Genomic DNA, 17,345 nt, shown 5'->3' with positions numbered 1-17,345 from the left:
AACATTAAACTTTTTTTTAAAAAAAAATGGCGATTTTGATGTTTTTGTTTAACAATTTCATATACTTATATAATGAGTTTTAGACCTTCCCTTTCTGTATTTCCCTTCCCAATTCCCCTCCCTCATCCCCCTCCCTCATTCTCCCATCCCATTCTTCAGGTCTCCCTTGCTTCCTCCCTCATCCTCCTCCGTCATCCCCTCGGTCAACCCCTTCTCTCACGCCATTCCCTCTCCAATTGGCACCGATATTCTGAATAAGTCCCCCCTCCTATTTCATGTCTCCTTTCTGCGTGTAATCCCTAAGTTTAATTAATTACGTGAGTACAGAGGTATTCGAAAGAACAACTTATCTACGGGTACAGGAATGAAGAAGGGAGTGAAGCAGAAATTTCTGGTTTCTTTGGAGACTCAACTGTGTCATGGATGTTGTTCTGGAAACTGTCTTAGGAGAGGATGTTTTGCTGAGAATAAACATATGGCGTTTCTGGTAGCTGCCTGGGAAAAGGGCATGTGATGTTTAGAAAGGGTACGAGTATAACCCTGGACAACAGTGGGCAACACCAGAGCATTGGCTTGCCTTGACACTCTTCGCTGATGCTCAATGGACTTTGATGACACTGGTCTTCATGGACCATGCTGGGGCATTGGTTCACCTTTCCTTCTTCACTGACCACTGTTTGTCATGGCTTTGTAGAGAGAAAAGCCCCAGAGAACTTCTTGTGGTGACATTGTGGTGGCTTCTTGCTGCCTCCTCGAACCCAGGCCAATTGGAAGAGCTCAACAATTTCTTCTGGGTTGAACTGTCCTTGGTGATTCGTGAATGGTGTTTGCAAGTAGATCGACCTACCTCTGCTGATTCATGTCAACTGAACTGATATCCTGATTATGAAGATTGAAATAGCCCCAGAGAACTATTTCTAAGCACGTCCTCAACGTCCTTTGTTTGCCCTATTATCCTTTCCTTTCCACTACCTAGTGTGGGTGGTGGGCTAGAGGAAGTTTAAAGGGTTTAAGAACTCTTACTAAAGTAGGTCTTGAAAAATCTAAGCCTGCAGGATAGAACCCTCCTCCAATAAATGTTGATTGCCAAGGGAGGGGAGGGTCTTCATGGCCTCTCACATCTGTGATGAAGTGTTGAGGGGCCCAGTCTTGTGCCCGTGACCATAGCCGCCATCAGTTTAAGAGTTCAATGACTAGGTCCAATCTAAAAGATATCCTTTTGCTGTCCACTTCCACATCTTCTGGTTCTTACATTCCTTCCACCCACTCTTTCATGATGTTCTCTGAGCTGTGGAGGAGAAGACTTAGCTGTCCTATTTCCACCTGAACAGTCCAACACCACTGATTCCCAGCACTTTGTCCAGCTGTATGTCTCTGCTCATGGTAGTCAGAGTCTTCATCTCTGATGAGAGCTGAGTGCAACCCTGATCTATTGATACAAATATGGATGTTTGGAAGGAAGTTCGACAATGTATTTAGCATTAGGTTCTTTCATAGGGCCTATATCACCCTAACCATAGGTTCTTGACCAGTTTGCAGAACCTGGTTTGTATTCCCTCGTGTGCAATATGCCTTGTATCCGATTGGAAAGCCACTGGTTACTCCCATGACTGCGATGCCACTAACACATTAGGGGCACATCTTTCCTGACGTATTAGCTTGAATGGTTCACCCCCGAGTAAGGTTGTAGATGATTTTCCCCCCTGGAAGCGTACATAGCACTTTCTTGAACCAGGAAGGCTAGCCAATATAGAGGATGCTTCCACCTCAACTTCAGATTGACCCTTCTGTGACCTGTGACCAAAAGAATTCAGTGTCCTCAGTGATAGGGTCTTACCATCAGGTTCTGGAGGGCTACGAAGAACAATGGAAACAATCTGTAAAATTGTGAGGGCTTTTGGGATCTCGCTGGTCAACAACTTTCAGGAAGACATCCCACATCTGGCACTGTGATTTTTTGCTTAATTTTGGTTTTCTGTTGCTCTGATAAATACACTCACCAAAGCCAGCTTTTGAAGGGAAAATTTTATTTCATCTTCTCTGTTCCAGCCCATCATCAAGGAAAACCAGGACAGGATTGTGAAACAGAAAGTACAGAGACTGCTCACTGGCTTGCTTCTAAGCTCACATTCAACTACCTTTACAGAGTCCTGACCCACCTGCATAGGGCGGTGCTGCCCACAGTAGACCAGGCCCTCCAACATCAGTTAACAGTCAAGGAAATGCCACCTGGACATAGTCAAGGCCAACCTGATGGAGGAAGCTCCTCGAGGGAGGTTCTTTCCTCCAAGACTAGCCATCACAAGAAATCAATGAAAATAAAAAAAAGTAAAGAAATCAATAGCTTCAGGGGGAGCATGGCTTACCCATGGAGGCTGCCTCCATTTGAACTCAACAGCTGATCTTGTAGATATATTCTGTAACATGTTTTATTACCCCTCTGACCAAACCCTGTTCTAACCTAATCACCTAAGGGGAGGTGGAGTGGAAAGTAAGTTTTAAAAAAATAATTGGAGCAGAAAGAAATGCTTCTTGGAAATAAAGCAAAAAAGGAAGCATTTCTGCATCCTAGATGCTTTCCTCGCATCATCTGTGCAAAGATAATGAAAACCGTTACGTTCCAGGTACCATAATTTCCAATGTTACAAATCATATAAATAATACTGCTTATCATTCATAAAACACATTGGCACTAATCATTTTGATGTGTTTTTCTAAATCACTCCTAATGTAGATCTGATGAACTGGAATTGTTCGCCTCCTCATTTATACATGAGGGAACTGAGGTTTAAAGGTCGAGCCAATTTCCCAATACTCTAAGCTAATAAATGGCAGAGTAAGACAGCCGCACTTTCTCTGGCTTCAAGGCGTGGCCTCGGGAGAAATGCAGGTCAGGGTACTTTGGCAGGGAATCCCAAGGATCAGTACATGACAGCTGAAAGTTGTCTTGGATGCAAGACTGGGAGTGAGGCTCATGTCTGTCGAGCCCCAGCTCTGGATTCCTGAAACAGAACACCAGAATATGTTAGAGAGCGAGGAGACTAAACTAAACATCTGGGAGTCCTCAGCAGATTGTACAGATCCAGGGCTGAGGGTTCATAAGTATGTTGGTCTTTGTGGGGGTGGAAAGGAACACTTATTTAGATCCCCACCTCCTACTATGTGCTACTACGTTGGAGGCAATGCCTTAAGACCAAGGTTTTTTGTTTTGTTCCTGTGTGTGTGTGTGTGTGTGTGTGTGTGTGTGTGTGTACATACATGCACGTGCAGTGTATAATGTAGGGACTAATCCATTTTCTCTTCTACCTTATTCATTGAGGCAGCATTTCTCAGGCAAACCCAGAGTTCACCAATATGACTAGTCTTGACAGCTATTTTGCTCTGGGGATCTGCCCTATCTCTACCTCCCTGGACTGGGATACTATGTGGGCCACAAAGCCTACCCGTCATTTACCTGAGACGTGTGAGCCATCTCCTCAACTGCTAAGGTTCAAGTCCTGGTGTTGGACCCATCTCCTTTACTTTTGTTTCCTTATTCTTTTTTTTTCCATCTTGGTCATAATATCAGAACCAGGTTAAGGTATGACTGGCTCACTCAAACAATCACTCAAATCCCTCCACACAAATGTGTTCTAATAAGGAGGAGGACCCTGCTGACTCTCTGTCCTGTAAAGTCTTACATTAACAGATGAGTTAAAGGATGGGATTGTCCTAGTGGGTGATTGTGGATGCTGTTGTTGATGTTGAGGGAGGCTGGCAAATGAGGGGCCACAGCTGAGTCACTTATACTAACAGATACAAAGCTGAGTGTGGTAGTGCATACCTATATTCTCAATACTCGCGAAGATCCCAAGTTCAAATCCAGCCTGGGCTACATAGTAAATCCAAAGACAGCCTGGGCTACATCATAAATCAAGGCCAGCCTGGGATACTGAGTAAGTCCATGGCCAGCCTGGGCTACATAGTAATTCCAAGGCCATCCTGGGCTACATAGAATGTCCAAGGTCAGCTTGGCCTACTTACATGACTCTTCTCCAAACAGCAACAGTTTTTTTTTTCCTTTTTGGTTTCTGTCTCACCAATTTCCTCTACACTGATACCAGTGCTGTCGTTTGGGGGTGTGTGGGAGAAGTTTCGTCATGTCTGATGGTCCAAGATCTCCCAAGCAGGACGGCAAACCAAACAGTGCAGCAAACAAGTCTGTTTCGATTTTTGAAGAAAAATATGACACATGGGAAATGCTGTCTGAGGAAATGGCTCTAAGATGGGACAACGCCTCGGGAGACTGGGCTAGGATCTTGTGCTAGTTTCCTCGTTTGAAAAACAGTGATGTTCTCAACCAGAGTCTTTGTTGGGAATACAATGCTGTGCTTCCATTTCAACACTGCATAATCTCCATATGGCAACCCTGGAAATCTTGTCTGATATGAAACAGATTATAGAAGAGGTAAGTTGAGTATATACACTGTCATTAAAAAGTGTTTAAATGATGAATAATTTTTTTTAAAAAATTTTTGTCTGTGGTACCAGGTTCAGTGTTCTGCATAAACTCTAAAACACGGCAATTTCTTTTTTTTTTTTTCTTTTTAAATCGCCAAACAGAATGGACCTTATATTTTTCTATCTAGGTCTAATCGAGACGTAAAAATAAGATTCTTTGCTTTAAAAAAAAACTAATTGTCTTTCATTGGCTTTTTTTTGTTGTTAATTTCTTATTTTTAGTGTTTTGTGTTTTGGGGTTCATTTTAACAATAATTTTTTTCATTGAATTAATTACTTTCTTATTTTCTAGTGTAGATAAAAATTTAGGTTGCTGGTCTTTGTTTCTAATTAAGAATTAGTGTTGTAAATAAAGTTTCCTCTTAGCACCATCACAGTTATGTCTCACACATTTTGACAATATGTTTCCTATCTTCTTCTTTTTTTCTTACTGTTACATAGTGTCATTATTTCTTGACATATGTATTACTTGGGAATGTGTGATTTAATGTTTCTTGACTGAGAGACTCCTGTTGTCTCTCACTGAAGACATCTATTTTAGTTTTGTTGTATTAGCAGAACACATCCCGAGGGTCTGGAGATGCAGCTCAGTGGACAGTGTGCTCACTTGGCTCTCACACAGCTCTGGGCTCCACCTACAGTACCTCATCAGCCTGGTGTGGTGGTCCATGCCCATAGTCCCATTACCAGGAGGAGAACCAGGAGTTCAAAATCATCCTCGGGTGCATAGTGTGTTTGAGGCCAGCCTGGGCTACATGAAACCTGTATAAACAAATATGTCCCACAAGACATCTTTTCTTAGGCATTTGCCACATTTTGTTCTGTGGTTTCTGAGTGTCTGAAAAGTCCCGGGTTACTTGAAGGTAAAGAACATCTTGGTGCTACTAGGGACTGTCAGTCAGAGACATTGGCTGGTGACGCCATCTCATCCCAGCTGGTTTTCCACCTGCTTCTGTTGCTGATGGGCTGATGCGTGTCCACAGCTTTACTCATGATCGTCCTGCTTCCTTTTAGCTGTACCCATTCTCGCTTCCTGCTGAGACTGTGATGGAGTTAGTGACACAGAGAATTGGGGTCTCCTTCCAGCCCACTGATTCTCTCAACAATACATTCTTTCTCTATAGAAATAGTTTCTCTGTTGCCTACATTAGCAGACATAAATATAACACTCTTTTGTGTTTTATTTTGAAACTGGTTTTCATGATGTAGGTAGGGCTGGCCTGAAACTCACTCTATAAACCAGGTAGGCATTGAACTCACAGAGATCAGCTTGCTTCTGAATGCTGGAATTAAAGGGGCATACCTGGCTCCTTCTTTTTTTAATTTTTTTTAAATTTATATCTATGGTGTGTGTGTGTGTGTGTGTGTGTGTGTGTGTGTGTGTGTGTGTGCCGGCTGTCCAGGCTTAAAAAAAATCCCCAAGGCTGTAAATCTCAGCAGGTGCCTAGGAAGGAAGATGAAGGGGAGAAAAGGGGGAAAAATCACGTCCTTTGAGTTAACCCCTCATTGAGGTCAGCCACATAGTCGACAACAGTCACATAATGGCAGAGGAGTCATAAGAGCAGAGAGAGAGGAAAACTCAAAATGTGAAGGAAAATGTGCTTAAAACTACGATAGAAGAGAGAAAAAGAAGACGGTGCACTTAGAAAAGAGGACAGATTTTAAAAAGCTGCCATAAGTTGTTAAGCTCTAAGTACATGTAAAAAAAATTATAACGTTAAAGTGGAAGGGAATTACTGGGAAGAGGGAAGGGAGGGTCAGAGTGTGGTGGTGACAGGGGAGGGTTCTGAAAAGAATCCTTTTGAAGATCTGAAGGTCTATGTGACACAAACAATTAAAGTGCCCTGTAATTTACAGGTAAATTCCAAACTGTCCAAACTGTAAATTCTGTCTACCCATATTTCAAAAATAAAATTAGCTCATCTATTTCATCCTGTTTTGCTGCATTTGATCTAATAAATTTCTTGTAACCAGAAGTGCTGGTAAATTTTAAAGACATTTAAAATATGACGGGTCGATATCGGGTTTGTCGTCAGTTTATCCCGACTTTGGAAGCAGGTCCAGGAGCTAATTTTTCCTCGCTCTTTGCAAAGAATCCATAATTCATGATTGCCATTGACTTCAATACAAGGTATTTAATCCTGTTAAATTACAGCTTTGTGTGAATAAAAATGTCCCTCCTCTAATTGTTGGTTTGATAAAGCTAATTTTGGGGTGCTATCCAGTGGGCTGCCTCGGAGGGAGAGACTACCAATATTTCCGATACGGAGAATTGCTTAAAGATAACCAAAGGAAAGATAGGAGCTGGGAAAATAACCACCAAGGATGTTGGTGACTCAGAAACCAAAGACTTTTTATGAAAAAAAAATGCATGAAAAGATCTACATGGGCAGATTGTGACTCGAGTCATCAGAATATTTGGGTGGGGACTTTATTTTGGGTCTCCAGGAGGCTACATGAGAAGTTAAAACCTAGATTCTGGAGGTTTCTAAGCGTAACTAGGGAAGGAACTGGGCTGAGAGGGCTTCTATGACGTAAGCAGAGCCTGGATGATGTCACAGAGCACTGGGCAGAGGTTGCGCTTCTCTTCCACTTGGGGGCGCTAGACTCCCTTGAAGGTGGGTTCACTATCTTCCCAGCGGGGTGTGAAAGCCAGTTCAGCTCCTGAACCCCACAATTGTTCAACAGGCTTTTGGTGCCTGACCGGTTTCAGAAGACAGAATCTGGACGACTAGGACATTTTCTCTCGGTAAATACGTTTATGAAGATAACTGGGACCCTTGTAGCCCAGAAAGCTAAAAGTTTTCCCTCGTACAGTGTGTAACCGTATGTTCTGATGATGTCTTCCACGTTTGAGAGCTCGGCGGATGCTCTAGGCTAGTCAGTCTAAGAGTTTATTATCCTTTGCTAACAATATCTAATTCATAATTCTACTAAAATGCCAAAGCTCCTCTCTGTGCCTGTGCATTTTAGGAGATAATATTTCTTTCTTTCTTTCTTTCTTTCTTTGTTTGTTTGTTTGTTTGTTTTTTCGGAACTGAGGACCGATCCCAGGGCCCTGTGCTTGCTAGGCAAGTGCTCTACCACTGAGTTAAATCCCAACCCCAGGAGATATTATTTCTAAATGGCTGTTGTTGCCTACACAAAAGACTCTAGTTGCGGTCGAAGATGCAACAGCGTCGCGGAATAAACCTGTGGCTGGGTCAGCATGCACAGTACAGAAAGCCAGTGGACTGTGTGCTGTGTCTCTTTGCAGACAGTTGTGGATGTTGCCACATAGCTCATAGTTAGAGGGTAGAAGAGGGGTGTGGCCACCCTTCTGGCTCCTTTGCTATCCTTTCTCTGTTCTGCTTGCTTAAAGTGGGGACAGGGATACTTAATACCACACTGACCTTGCCATTCAAGGAGAGGTTCCTCAGCAGAGGCAAAGTGCCTCGGGCTGAAGAAATGTGTCTGAATATGTTATTCTGAGCTGTAGAGAACCATTTGTTCATTTCCCTCTGAACTTTAGATTTTGATTTTTGAGACAGGGTTTTTCTGTGCGTAGCTTTGGCTATCCTGGAACTAACTCTGTAGACCAGGCTGTTCTTGATCTCACAGAGGTCTGCCTCCCTCTGACTCTTGAGTGCTGGAATTAAAAGTGTGCTCCACCATTGCCCAGCCCTCCTATGAACTTCTGATTACGACAGAATTAGATTCAGATGCTGATCCCTGTCTACCATTGCCTTCCTCACCTGCACCAAAGTTCTCTTAGACAAAAGCCCTGGTCCAGCGCCCTCCCCCACCCCACCCCCATTGTTCTTGCAGGCACTCACATGACAGAGGCAACAGCATTGTGTCTGGTTTAAGCAGGCGAGCTCCTCAAACCCAGGCCATGGGCAAGTATGAAGCATGAACACAGAACGATAGTCACAAGACAGTTGACCAGGATGTCGTGGCCTACCACACTAGGTCTAAAGCCAAGAAGAAGAGGATGTCTCTGAGGAGGATGAGCACACCATCCTTCCAGAAGTGGAGGAGGAGGAGGCCTTCTTCCAAGGCCCTGGGGAACATTGTGGGCTGCAGAATTTCTCACGGATGGAAGGAAGGTGATGAGCCCGTCACCCAATGGAAGGCCATCGTTCTAGACCAACTGCCAACAAATCCCTCTCTCTATCTGGTCAAGTATGACGGAATTGACTGTGTCTATGGACTGGAACTTCACAGCGATGAGAGGATTTTAAAGCTTAAGGTCTTGCCTCACAAAGTAGTGTTTCCTCAAGTGAAAGACGCCCATCTCGCAAGTGCCATGGTTGGCCGAGCTGTGGAGCATAAATTTGAGGGCAAACATGGCTCTAAGGACAACTGGAGGGGGGTGGTCCTAGCCCAGGTGCCGATCAAGAAAGACTGGTTTTACATCACCTACGAGAAAGATCCAGCCCTTTACATCCACCAGCTCCTGGATGATTACACAGAAGGTAACCTCCGTATCATTCCAGAGATTCCTCCAGCAGCGGTGAAGTCAGACGTTGACAGCGACATCTTAACAGGTCAATGTGTGCAGTTCACCAGAGACAACGGTTCCAAAAAGATCGGCAAAGTCATTTACCAAGTCCCAGCTAAGCCTTCCATGTACTTCATCAAGTTTGATGGCGACATCCACATCCACGTCTATAATCTGATGGAAAAGATCTGTTAAGGTGAAATTCACGAAGTGAGGGGGACATAGATGGGGAATTTATAGGATTGGGGGGTAATGTTTGTTTTTCTGTGTTTCAGATACCCACGGGCCTTTGACAACCCCAGTATCTTTTCCAGTGGAATTTGTTTTTGCTCTAAATATTAAAATGTGCGATGTGACGTGTTGTGTGTGAACACTTTGGTGGAGGAGACGGGCTGTGGTGCATGAAACATGGAGAGGAAGCAGGAAAGGTCAAGGCTGTGAACAGTAAGTCTGATGTCACATAGACTAAAACAAACAGGACTGAGCTGGTCTGGTCTTTAGGGAGAGAAAAGAACTGGAGATGAGGCTTAGAGGCGCAGGGATGGCACGGAAAAAAAAGATGGATGTTTAGGAAGCAGTGGAGAGGGGCCAGATATAGATAGACTCTCTGAGGTGAAGTTTGAGGGAGAAATAGACTGTTGGGGAAAGAGTGGCAGGTAACAGGGAGGTGATCTTGGAACTCAAGGGGAAACCCAGTAAACTGATCCAAACAGAATCAGAATCAGAGAAGATCAGGTTTTCTTTGACTAACGGAACCTAATGAAAACTGTTTCTCATCTGTAGATGTATTATTTTTAATTATGTGGGTGGGGGCAGGGCATGAATACAAGAGACCACAGAGACAAGAATAGTCAGTTCCCCTGGAGCTGGAATTAAAGGTGATTTGGAGACACTGGACATGAGCTCAAAGAACCAAATCTAGGTCCTCTTTCAAAGCAGACAAGCTCTTGATCCATTGGTCATCTCTCCAGGCCCCTAAAGTCATCTTTTCCTGTAAAACCAATCTTCACATGAAGAGAAGAGACCAGGATGAGGGTAAGAAAGAATAAATTGACGAAATTGACGGTGATGTGGAAGAAAGACTAAAGAACACATGAGGGAGTAGAGGACACTGAGGGAGGAAGGAATTCCAAATGGAGTACTCAAAAAGTGAAGCAGGAGATTCAGGAAGAATAGAAAGGGTCTAGAATGAGTTGAACTTGGGCCGCATCCATATTGGTCTCTTTGATTCCTTAAACTACAGCCAAGCCATCACTACAGAAGGTGGATGTGAGGTGGAGGCTCCCTGGAGGACATTTTGACGAGGATAACTCAAGGGTAGTGAATGCCAAACCAATTTATATCTATTGATTCCTGAAAGTATCATGAAGCCCATTATTTTGTATGATCAGTAAAAAGTAATTTAAATGGGAAGATGCGGATGCCGTGAGCTTCTGTCAGGTCTTACGTGGATCCTGTTTTTAGTTTCCCTGACAACTGTTTGCCTCTGTTGCATCCTGTAGTATTTTTTAGGTCTCTGCTCAATGCACCTAGATGACCACAAAGAGCTCCTGCACTGGCTTGTCTTGCCTGGCTCTCCTAAGCCTGGATGGCTTCCTCCACACCTGTGGGCCCTGTTATGGTATCTAGCCCCAGAAAGTTCCCGTCTTTTACTCACATGTGAGGTTATCCTCAGAAAACTCTTGACGGTGACTCCAATGCAGAGGTGCTGCATTGAGCTCTTTCCTCTGCCATTTGCAATTACTTTAAAATCCTTTGTGGTTCCTGACCATGTAGCTCTCTTCTCCTGAGAAGCCCCTGTGCACTCCATGGGGTCTCCCTGAGCCACATCTACACTCCAAGAATGTCTTTGGAGGCAACCTTATCATGGACTCATTCATTACTGTTTCTTCTCTCAAGAATAAGTTTCTCACTGCAGGACTTGAAAATATTTTCTATCGTTGAAGAATTCTGCTCTTTGGGGGTTTTTATACTGGCTGGTTGTCTGACGGTTTCATTGCTGCAAAAAAACATCATGACCAAGGCAACTTATAAGGGACAACATTTAATTAGGGCAGGTTTTCAGGTTCAGAAGTTCAGTCTATTTTCATCAAGGCAGGAATCATGGAAGCGTCTAGGCAGACATGGTGTTGGAGAAGAAATATATCACCCCCACAGTGATATGCTCCCTCTAACAATGCCACACCTACTCCCACAAGGCCACACCTCCTACTTGTGCCACACTTCCCATGGGACAATCACATTCTAACCACTTCCCTGATTTTATGCCAACTGGACACAAGCTAGTGTCATCAGAGAAGAGGGCACCTCAGTTGAGAAAATGCGTCCATAAGATCCAGCTGTAGTGCATTTTCTTAGTGATTGGTGGGGAGGGCCCAGCCCACTGTGAGCGGCACCATTCCTAGGCTGGTGGTCCTGGGTTCTATAAGAAAGCAAGCTAAGCAAGACATGAGGAGCAAGACGGTAAGCAGTGCCCCTCCATAGCCTCTGCCTCAGTTCCTGTCTCCAGGATCCTGTCCTGTTTGAGTTCCTGTCCCAACTTCCTTTGCTGATGAGCAGCAACGTAGAAATGTATGCTGAATAAACCTTTTCTCCCTAACTTGCTCTTTGGTCACCCTGTTTCATTACAACAATAGGAACCCTAAGTAAGACAATTTCTTATAGAAACGGTAAGTCTAGTAGAGCCACAGAGGCTTACCTCATAACCACAAATAGAGACATATAGACACTTTGTTTTAATTTAAAGGTAAGACTTGCTCATGTTCTGACCTGTGACTTTCTAGTTTGCTTCCTTCTTGTCGTGATGAATGCCATGATCAAAACTAACTTGGGGAGGAAAGGGCTATTTGCCTTACAGCTTACAGACTATCACTGAGGGAAACCAGAACAGGAGCTTGAAGCAGTAACAAGGAGCACTGGTTGTTGGCCTGCTCCCTGTCTCAGTCATTGTTCTTTGCCATGAAGATACACCGTGGTCAAGGCAACTACTATAAGTGAAAGCATGTAATTGGAGGCTAGCTTATAATTTCAGAAGTCTGGTCCATCATCATGGCTGGGAGCATAACACTGGACCAATAGACCAATAGAGAGCTACTGCTCTGTAAGCAGAAAGAGAGGAGAGAGAGAGAGAGAGAGAGAGAGAGAGAGAGAGAGAGAGAGAGAGAGAGAGAGAATTCTGGCAAAGCATGGGGCTTTTGAAAACTGAAACCCCATCCTTGTCAACACACACACTTCCTCCAATGAGGCCACACCTCTTAATCCTTCTAATCCTTGAAAATACTGTCACTCCCTGTTAACTAAATATACAAATATATGACTGTGGGAGCCTTTCTTATTCAAACCGCCACACTCCCCATAGCTTGCTTCCTTACTACTTCTTACAGCCATAAGCGATATTCTTTTTATACATGACTACTGATGAACTTGCCCACAATGGTGGGCCCTCCCACAACAATCATTAATCAAGAAAATGTTCCATAGACTTACCCAAAGACTAATCTAATGGAGGGAGTTCTTGAATTGTTCTCTCTTCTCAGTTGGATCCAGATTGTCAAGTTGGGAAAAAAAAGAAAAGAGAGACCCAGCACCATAATAATTCTCTTACTCCATGTTATATACTCACCACCAGCCACTCTCTTCTCTCAGTGTATAGACCCACTTCCGTGTATGGCAGAACTGAAGAGTAACTACTGTCACCAACATGAATTCTCGTGGATATGTGACAAGAAATGAATCCATTCTACAGCTCCCAACGCCAAGCAAAAGCATTTTAGTATGTGCTTCACTTACTGGGAGACTGTCAGTCACTGGCCATTTAATGGGTCACAGTAGACCACAGAACCCCAAAGTCACAACCTACATTCCATCTCCTCTCAGCAGGAGACATAGCCCTTTCTCAAAAGCCATGAATCTATCTGTAGGCTTAGATTTTTTCAAAACCTACTTTTTTTAGGGTTCTTACATACTTCAACCACCCTTCTAGCCCACCAACCAGAGGTAGCAGAGAGAGAAAGTTAATAGGAAAAGGGAGAGAATTGTGGACCTATTTAGAAGTAATTCTTTGGGGCAACTCCAATCATCATTGTGCAGTACGGTCCAATAGCAAACGCAAAACACGAATCAGTAGCAGTGCCTTGACTTGCAGAGATCAGAAGGATCTAACCAACAAGATGCAGCAGAAGCAGCCAGAAGCAGCCCAAATAGCACAGTCTCTTTCGTACATTTCTCACTATGGAACGAAGACCAGCAAAGACCATCGAAGCCTTGCAAGGTGTAACAATGTAAAAATGTCCTCTCTCTCTCTGTGGGATTACATTTATGTTCTCTGTAAACATCCTGTCCCCCTTCAAGCATGTGCTCCAGCGAAATATCACATGCCTTCTCATGTGTCAGCTTCAGCAAAACATCCTCTCCTAACATAGCTTCCAGATAAACATCCTGTGTTACAAGTGAGTTTCCAAAGAAACAAAAATTTTTCTACTTCATCTAGCCTTGTCTCACACTTGGCCGTGACATCACAAAACATATAATCGCCATCTTTCAAGGGTGCTAGCATCAGCTCCACCAGTCGCTGGAGCTTCTGCAATTGCATTCCGTGAGTCTCAGACCCTTTTGTGAGCACAACCTTCAGTTATCCCTGTAAACATTGGGCTCTCTACATCTTTGCTCTCAGCCAATAGCTGTCCAACTTCCAGCCAACTAAGCTGTTACCAGAAAAACTCTAATTAAGGATGCCAATGAATTTGACTTGATTTTTTTTCCCTGACAGAACAGAGTGTTTTCTCTGCATGGGTACACTGGTGTCTGCATCATCTGTAATAAAACCCACTACTATTAAGATAAAAGTCAAAGGAACTATGACAAATAGCAAATCACATGACAAGCATCACAGTTTGCCAAGCCTTTTCTGCAGCTTTTTTGAAGTATAATTTACATAGTGAAAAAATCCATTTATTTTAATTGTATAATTTAATGATTTTAAAGCAAAATTTATAGCTTCCTTCCCTTTTTTCATACTCATTTCCCACTAGTTCATATGATATCGAAGTCTATTAAAAACATAGAAGTGAAGTCAGGAGAAGGACCAGAGCGGGAAGCAGCAAGATTCTTGATTTGCTAATACAACAGATACATTGGCAGACTCTTCTTCATAAAACCACTTGGGATACATTGGGTCTTCTCTTAGCATGTAGCCTCCAGACAAAATGTTTAAAGGATTAAGTCATGGGTCCACCTACATCGAATCCGGACCTGACCTGGTATGGTCAGCATCACTTTTGGCCACTTTCATGTTAATCACATTCATCACTCTTACAAGTTGCCTAGCAACTGACATAGTAAAGAAACTTCTTTTGGTTCATGATTTCATAGGCTTCGGTCCATGGTCACATGACCATGAAAGGGGCATGATAGAGCTCAACTGCTAACCTCACTGTCATCCAAGAAGCATCAACACAGGAAGAGACCAAGGACAAAAAAACACCCTCCAAGACATGTCCCAAATGACCATGTCCCTTAATTTCCTATCTCCTAGTTTCCCGCCACCTTCAAACACATCCATCAACAGATGAACTCATTGATTACAGCCCACACGGTCCAATTGATTTTCATAGTCCACCTTTGAACATTGCACTGGGACAATGTGTATATTAAACCCATAGGGCAGGGCCAGAAGGTTGTGTAAGAGGTCTAAACTTCACCTCACACTAGAAACAGCTGGGTAGGTTTCTCAACATCCCCTATTTCTTTCTGGGACTGAGCTACACCATGTCTGCATTGCAGCATTTTGTCTGGGGTGAGATACTGTCAGCAGTCAATTGTAAAGACGCCCCCCACCATGGGTGTGCTTGAATGTAAAATGGGACATCTATAATATAGTCACACACGCATATACACAGACTTGTAGAGAGAGGCAAAAAGGGAAGGAGCTGAGTCTTAGGAACCCTCAAGGAAGAGGGTGTGGAAATATAAGATACAGCTGTCAGCGAGAACCACAACAAAGCAGTGTCTTCTATACACGACAGGACCACGATCCCTCTGCCCTAGCTGACAGGAAAGGGAGAGTTAGTTTTCTACAAAGATATAGCTGGTGATAAGCTGGCCAGGCTCCAGGGGCTTGCCCAAGGCCCATGAATTTATGGGCAGCATAAATGACTTGAGTGGATTATTACAAAAGGCAGAAAGAGAGCTTGAAGTTGGGAGAAGTGATGAGGTATGGATGGATCTGGGAGGAGTTAGGAAGAGAAGTGAGAAGTAAATTCTATCAATATATAATGTACAAAGTTTTCAAGGAACTAATAAAAGTCATTTATAAATACCATATCTGTACTGAACACATACAAACCATTTTTCTTGTCATCTCCTAAATAACAGCCCCTCATGATTTCATTTCATTAAGTACCAAAGTAATGCAGAGAGTATTTAAAATGTAGGAGGGTCTGGGGAGACGGCGCAAGGTTAAAGCCAAGTGTGTGGTCACACATGCAAACACCAGTGCTTGGTATGGGAACAGGAGGATGACTGGGACTTCCTGACAGTGAGCCTCACCTCAGGTTCAGCAGGGGACCCTGTCACAAGGGAATACAGTAGGGAGTGAAGGAGCAGAACACGCTCTACCCTCCCCCAGCCTCTGCACTTACATGTCTCTATGCACACACGCACACACACACACATGTAAATATGACTAGAGTATACAAGAGGCTTGCATAGGTTATATGCAAATGCAGTGTTGCTTTATCCAAGGAACCTGAGGACTTTTAGATCATTGGGAGTCCTGGGGCCAACTTTCAGAGGAAAAGATATATCTCCTTATTGTGCAAACGAATCCTTTGGTGAGTGTGTGTCAGTGACTCCACACAGTTCTCCTCCTCTAGTTTCCTGTGTATCACAGAGAATGATCTGGAAATACTGAAAAAAAAACTAAACTAAAGGCTTTGTTGGTGTTTCTAGGCTTGCGTTAAAATCATATTTATCATGTTTTATTAAATGGAAGGGAAATCTTCAGCTCCCAGCCACAATAGACTGAATCATGTTGGCTTCTGTTTTATCCCATTATGAATAGCAATTAATTTCACATCAATAACTCCCCATGCTTTGAACTAAATCAGGATGAAGGGATATGTTTCCATAACCCCTATGTGGATAATCAAGTAGAAAGGGGGGAGGTATGATGCCTTTGGCTTATGGGAGAGTGATGGCTTGATTGGATACTTGTTATGCAAATAACCCTATCCTCTGAGAAATGAAATGTAATGATAAAATATACTACCAAATTGGATGGACACTCATTACTTGATTTCTTTTAAAAGAAAAAAAAAAACATACTTTAGGATTTTGAATAAGTGTGACCCTCAGAGGTTCAAATACTTGATTGTGTTTGGTTTCCAGTTGGTGGATTGTTTAGAAAGGATTGGGAGTTGTGTTTTGTTAAAAGAGATGTGTCAATGGGAGGTGGGGGCCTTGAGATTTCAAAAGCCCACCAGGCTACTCTCCCTCTCCCTCCCTCCCTCCCTTCCTCCCTCTCCCTCTCCCTCTCCCTCCCTCTCTCTCCCTCTTCCTCTCCAACCTCCCTCTCCCTTCCTCCCTCCCTCTCCCTCCCTCCCTGTCCCTCTCTCCCTCTCTCTCTCTCTACCTCTCTCTCTCCCTCTACCTCTCTCTCTCTCCCTCTCTCTCTCTCTACCTCTCTCTCTCCCTCTACCTCTCTCTCTCTACCTCTCTCTCTCCCTCTACCTCTCTCTCTCTCTCTACCTCTCTCTCTCCCTCTACCTCTCTCTCTCTACCTCTCTCTCTCCCTCTACCTCTCTCTCTCTCTACCTCTCTCTCTCCCTCTACCTCTCTCTCTCTCTCTCTCCCTCTACCTCTCTCTCTCTCTCATCTGGGGAGCAGGATGTGGGCTCTCAGGAACTACTCAGCCAGGCCTGCCTTCCTGCCAGCCTGCTGTCAGGGTGTCTACCACGATGGTCCATGGACTCCCCCTCTGAAACTGTAAGACGGCAATTAAATGTTTCCTGTCATTAAGTGGTTTGGTCACGGTGTCTCTTCACAGCAATAGAACAAGAACTAAGGCACTCATCTTCCTGTCTATTTTTCTAATACTTCTGTATTTATTTCATTAAAGTTACCTGTTGTCCATTGAACAGTTTTATGAATAAGTTTCAAGTTTGAAGACAAATAGTGACAAATAGGAGTGGCACTGCTAGGGGGTGTGGCCTTGTTGGAGTGGGTGTGGCCTTATTGGGGTCGGTGTGTTACTGTGGGCGTGGGCTTTAAGACCCTCACCCTAGCTGCCTGGATGCCAGTCTTCTAGCAGCCTTCAGAGGAAGATGTAGAATGCTCAGCTCCTCCTGCACATGCCTGCCTAGAT

The 17,345-nt window shown here is 43.7% G+C and overlaps 1 protein-coding gene across 2 annotated transcripts; it reads left to right on the top strand.

Moving 5' to 3' along the window:
• The first annotated feature begins 7,094 nt into the window (after positions 1–7,094).
• LOC134486232 (Y-linked testis-specific protein 1-like) lies at positions 7,095–9,339 on the top strand. Of its 2 annotated transcripts, XM_063285155.1 has the most exons (3): positions 7,095–7,249; positions 8,353–9,179; positions 9,259–9,339. In XM_063285155.1, exon 2 carries the CDS (start codon positions 8,474–8,476, stop codon positions 9,176–9,178), a length of 705 nt encoding a protein of 234 aa, XP_063141225.1. In that variant the 5' UTR covers positions 7,095–7,249; positions 8,353–8,473; the 3' UTR covers position 9,179; positions 9,259–9,339. The 2 variants fall into 2 exon arrangements, with proteins under 2 accessions (XP_063141225.1, XP_063141224.1); XM_063285154.1 differs by lacking the exon at positions 7,095–7,249 and having other exon boundaries at positions 8,285–9,179.
• The last annotated feature ends 8,006 nt before the right edge of the window (positions 9,340–17,345 follow it).

This window comes from Rattus norvegicus, chromosome 3 (genome assembly GCF_036323735.1).
Source record: "Rattus norvegicus strain BN/NHsdMcwi chromosome 3, GRCr8, whole genome shotgun sequence".
NCBI lineage: Eukaryota > Metazoa > Chordata > Mammalia > Rodentia > Muridae > Rattus > Rattus norvegicus.
The sequence above is the reverse complement of the archived record's forward strand: the minus strand, read 5'-3'. Positions and strand labels throughout refer to the sequence as shown.

Excerpts from the sequence above, each read along its gene's own strand:
- LOC134486232 (XM_063285155.1), top strand. The coding sequence starts at position 8,474 with ATGTCTCTGAGGAGGATGAGCACACCATCCTTCCAGAAGTGGAGGAGG.